At 42.2% G+C, this 5148-nt stretch overlaps 1 protein-coding gene across 1 annotated transcript; it reads right to left on the reverse strand.

Moving 5' to 3' along the window:
- Positions 1 to 1057: 1057 nt before the first annotated feature.
- On the reverse strand, positions 1058 to 4785 carry LOC116735122 (G-protein coupled receptor 183-like). The gene is made up of 2 exons (XM_032586745.1): positions 4556 to 4785; positions 1058 to 2260 (listed from the first exon to the last, which is right to left on the reverse strand). Exon 2 carries the CDS (start codon positions 2235 to 2237, stop codon positions 1272 to 1274), a length of 966 nt encoding a protein of 321 aa, XP_032442636.1. The 5' UTR covers positions 2238 to 2260; positions 4556 to 4785; the 3' UTR covers positions 1058 to 1271.
- Between the last annotated feature and the right edge of the window lie 363 nt (positions 4786 to 5148).

Genomic DNA, 5148 nt, shown 5'->3' on the forward strand with positions numbered 1-5148 from the left:
TGCGGTGAGCTGGGAGCAAACGGCTGATGCTGCAAGGGAGTAGGCGCACGAGGGAGGGGTCAAACCAGCAGAATGTACAAGCACAACTTCCGGAATGGACCTTCAGAATAAACGTCGCACAGCTAGTGAGCCGTTGTACTTCAGATGTCGATTTCGAATTCGAGTGAAAGAAATAAATATTTAAAATAATAAATAAAAACTCTTCTAAAAACGTATTTTCTCCCATTATCCTTCAACCCAACTGTGACTTGACTTTACTTGACTTTTTTTGGTATGATTGTATTTGTTTTACTACTTTGTTATGTTTTGTGTTTTTTTTTAATTCCGCTACTCTGTTGTGTTCTTAGCTTTGTCACTTTGTTTTGATGTTTTCTTTTATCTCGTTTTTATCTTATCTCTGGTGTTCAGCACTTTGATTTAGTGTTGGCTGGCGCCAAGTCGCTTTATAAATAAAACTAATGATGATGATTTTATTTTGAATTTCACGCAGTTTGCTTATGTTGTGATCCCAGGCTTCCTCGCGCAGCTTGATGCAGACGGAAATCCTCACTGCGGCAGCCGAGCGCCCCCTGCTGCCACTTGTTGATCACTTTAATAGCTCTACTGTGTGTGTGTGTGTGTGTGTGTGGGTGTGTGTGTGTGTGTGTGTGTGGGTGTGTGTGGGTGTGCGTGTGTGTGTGGGTGGGTGGGTGTGTGTGGGTGTGTGTGTGTGTGTGTGTGTGTGTGTCTGATGTCAAAATGAAAACAGCATTAAAAGAAAAAGTCGGCGAAAGCTGGTGCGTGGAGTCCATCACTGTCATCGGCAGAAGATGAACTTACTTGTGTTTGTTTTTGTGCTTTATTTTTAGGAGGTACAGTAGTTGAGAAAACTAGGCGACTTTATGAGACAACAGTGTCCTCCTGCACGATACTGAACTTTCAAAAATGCTCCTTCGTCTTTTTTGATATTTCATATGTAATGAATTGAGAAAAACATACTAAATGCCCTGAATTCAGCCAATTCAACTCAAAACTTGTCAGATTTATTGCCATCAACTCAGGGATTTCTCTTTTTTTAATGTATTTTATTTTTGTACACAAGATGGCGCCAAACTCAAACAGTTGACTTCTCATTGAACGTCATCACATGACAATATATTTAATATCATTATGAAGATGTTACACTTTCTAGCTAAAATGGTAGCCATGTTTATCATTGCATTTCTATCTAAACCTATTAAAGAATGTTCTCCAATCTCTTTCATGACATGCTGTTCTGTTTTCATATAAATCTAAGCAGATGGTTTTGGTTCAGAGACTTCTTTGTCTGTTTCTGTGCTGATGCAGGAAGTAAATTTCTTAATAAAAGCTTCTGGGAGGAAAGGAACCTTCTCCAGACGGGACAGGTAGACAAGTGGTTGGATAGTGCTGCTGATGTTGAGAAAAGCAAAGCCGACGGGCTGCACATAGCAACGAAACACATCAGGGGTGTAATGGTCTTCGAATGGGAACAGTGCAACAAGAGGCAGATAGTTGAACACAATGATACAGAGGATGGAGAGCACCATCTTGAATGCCTTCTTCTTCATGGGGTGCATTTCGTCCTTCCCAACGCCACGGGATTTCTTCAGGACCCATAGGATGCTTGCGTTGCACACCACCATCCAGGCGAACGCTGCAAGGACCTCACCAGTGAACACCTTCTCGAAGTTGTGGAGACCGCCCACCGTCTTGGCAGCAGAGTAGGCAAAGGTGAGGCAGAGTACCAGCAGGGTGAGGCTTAACCTGTACTTGATGGACTTCAGCTGCCCAAACGTGATCGGAAAGACCACCGCCACAAATCGATCCAAGCAGATACAAGAGAGAAACAACGGGCCGCTGGTGTCTTTCACGCCAAAGGAAAACTTAATTGCTAACCACACCTCTTTGCTTTGCCAGAGGTAAAGATTTAAGAAGCTGAGGGGCGTCATGCTGCCAAAGTAGGCATCCATGAAGGCCAAGCAGCCCAGGAACAGGTCCGAAGTGGACGGTTCTTTGTGATTGTGGATGAGAATTGCAATAACAAGGAGGTTGGCAGGTATTCCCACAATTACGTTGATAGTTTGAAAGGTAAGGTCAAACAGAATTGCCTCGATGTACATATCACAGCCTTCAAACACACTGAAAGGTTTGAAAGAGGCGTTGATATAAACTGTGGCGTTGTAGGGGAGTTGTGCAGGAACAGAGGTTGAGTTAAGTGGCAAGGTGTATCTCTCCATGTTCACCAGCAAAAACAAAGACCCTAAAAGGAAGAAGCAGAGAAAAGGCATGATTGTCTTCCGACTTATACAGTGACGGAGGAAAAGAATGATATTTCCTTTGAAGGCCAGAGTTGGCTTGAAGATTTGTTCCATTTTCTAAGCCTTTTCCAACTAAGTAAAACTCCAAACTGTCTTTTCAGACACGATGTTCTTTAGTAGCCCCCTTGGGTTGTGATCTCTGAGAAGTTGAGTCTCAGCAGGAACAAAGTCCCTGCAGAGGCAGCTGTCAGACACTAAAAACATGTTACAAACACCAACAGGACCTCTCCTCCGGCTGTTATCTTGTTATTGTGTCTGTGTGGGCTCTCCTCCGGGAAACCTGAGTCCCTGAACAAGAAGGCGCTTGAGACACCTGAGGGGTTTTTTCTACAGGTGCCACCCTTTCATAGGAGCATAAAAGAGCACCGACTCTCAGATTTAAACAGCAAAGATCATTCTTTGCGCACAGACAGTCAATGATGTTAGATGATCTAGAGTAGGGGTCTTCAAGTCAAGATCTTGACGGTTGGTATCCCGCAACTTTTAGATGTGTCTCTGCTTCAACACACCTGACTAAAATAATTGGGTCCTCCATATGAGCTTGACTCCATATGGAGGAGGTAATTCATCCATTTGACTCAAGAGTGTTGGACCAGGGACACATCTGAAAGTAGCGGGACACCGGATGTTGAGGATTGGAGTTGAAGACTCCTGATCTAGAGCTAGGCAATTGTTTCTCAAGCAAATTCTGAACAAGCGGTGCTAAAATGGGAAATAGAGCAAATAAAGCTAAATGTTGATAAGCTGATGTAATACATCAGGGTAATTTATGCCGGTGTTTCTCCATTCCGGTCCTCAGGTACCACTGCCCTGCATATTTGAGACGTGTCTCTGTTCCAGAACACCTCATTCAAATGATTACATGAGCTCCTCTGCATGCCATCCAGTGCTACAGAAACCTGTTAATCACCAGCCTTGTTCAAGACGGGTTTGTGGCAGAAGGGAGGCACCTAAAACAGGCAGGTCAGTGGTCCTTGAGAACCTGAATTGAGAAGCACTGATCCGGGTATTGTCCTCATCATCTGTATATTTTCTCACAAGTAGGAACACGAGCTTCTCTGAAGATTTTCTTCAAAGCTTTAGAACTGTTGGCAGACGATCTGAAACGTAAAGACTGTCTTAAAGTCATCACACCTGAGCTGCCTCCAGCAGTGGACCACTGAGACCACAGCCTGTGGTTACTCCTCACCACCAGGGGGTCTGTTCTGCTTTATTGAAGACCTTTTTTTAGCCTTGGTCCCTTTGCGAATCTGCAAATGGTGTTTTCAGCCTCCCTCGGCTGAAGGCCTCGCTTCAGGCTGGTAACACGCCTGCGGGGTTAATCTCACTCACAGAGGAGTGAAGCTTTAAACCAATCAGCTTTTCCTTTGAGATTACAGACCGAGTCAATTGTGCTTTTTTTTAAATTTTTTTATTCAAGCCTGTCTTTTAAAAGTTTAATAAACAAAGCCCAATCTCAAACAGTAAATTTTAGGACTCGTTGGTCTACAGTACAAGTCCACTTGTAATTTTGAAGTGGTTGAAAAAGAGACTTGAGTCATCGGCATATAATTGAATTATTTGTATGTCTGACTTATGAGCTACAAAGCTGTGAAAGTAGACACCTGTAACATTTTGAACGTTTATCACTGAAAGGTTTCTCTCATAAAAACTATTTTAAATATCTATTAACTGTCTATACCGCTTATCTGTGCAGTGTTGTTGGGCGGCTGATGCCTCCCTCCAGTGGTCACTGGTTGAGAAGGAGGGTCCACTGTGGACAGGTCACCAGTCCATCACAGGCCAAACTATCTTAAACAATATCAGCTAAATATACCGTAATCTGCACCTAAAAATGTTTTTCCTTCATTGGGATAATTGTCTTTACATCTTTGTAATATACTAAGAATCAGAGTATTCAACAATGTTCTGTTATTGACACTAAGAGTCCCTTACATGGTTTCAGAAGGTGAGTAATAATTGAAATTAACATGAAAGTTTAAAAAATGCTTCTAATTTGCATTTGTAAGAAAAACCTGCAAACTCTATTCATCTTTCTCAAAAATGAAATTATTCCTATGAACTCTTGTTTATACAGTCAAAAGTTTGTCTAATGACTAGAATTAACCAATCAGCGATTCCTGGCCTTAGCACACCCAGTTTTAGTTAGATTTTTATATCACGATGAAAAATTTTTTTTCATACAGCCATTCAAAAATATATACATGTAACTGTTAGAGTCCAAAGTTTATACTCACCAGTTTGTTATGTTCCTCTATGCTGAGCCCTGAGATTGATGCAGAGTGTTGTTCCAGGCGTTCGTTTATCTGTTGTCTGGAGTGTCGTCAGTTTGACGCCGACCAGTGAGGGAGGAACGTTCACATATCCAGAGAAAATATTGACTTTTTCAGTTGAGCGCTTTTTATTTCCCAATGTGGGAAGGTTCTCCATGCGCCGAATAAAGGTGACTGAAAGGGAAAATTCATCTCTGTATTTATCTTGCCTTTCAAGGGTATCTCTAATTATTATTTTTTGCCAATTTTATCAAAGTGATTAGGAAGATGCTTTGAACTGCATCTTTCTTTCCTTTGTACTTGAACATTTAGCAGAACGGGAGCATCAGACCTCCAGATTTCACAGTTTTTTTTCACCAAACCTTAGCGGGTTTTTTTTCCTTCCCTTCCATCACTGGAGACATTCAGCTCAGAGACACAGACGGTTTCAGAACGTCTCCATGTCTCAGTCACGCATCCAAAAGAGGACGCAGTGCCTTAGAAAGCAGGCCTTACAGGTCCTCTCTGAATGTTGATTAAGGGGATGGAAAAGCAGGAATTGGAGATTTGTGTGCCAG

This window comes from Xiphophorus hellerii, chromosome 16 (assembly GCF_003331165.1).
Source record: "Xiphophorus hellerii strain 12219 chromosome 16, Xiphophorus_hellerii-4.1, whole genome shotgun sequence".
Taxonomy (NCBI): domain Eukaryota; kingdom Metazoa; phylum Chordata; class Actinopteri; order Cyprinodontiformes; family Poeciliidae; genus Xiphophorus; species Xiphophorus hellerii.

Excerpts from the sequence above, each read along its gene's own strand:
- LOC116735122 (XM_032586745.1), bottom strand. The coding sequence starts at position 2,237 with ATGGAGAGATACACCTTGCCACTTAACTCAACCTCTGTTCCTGCACAA.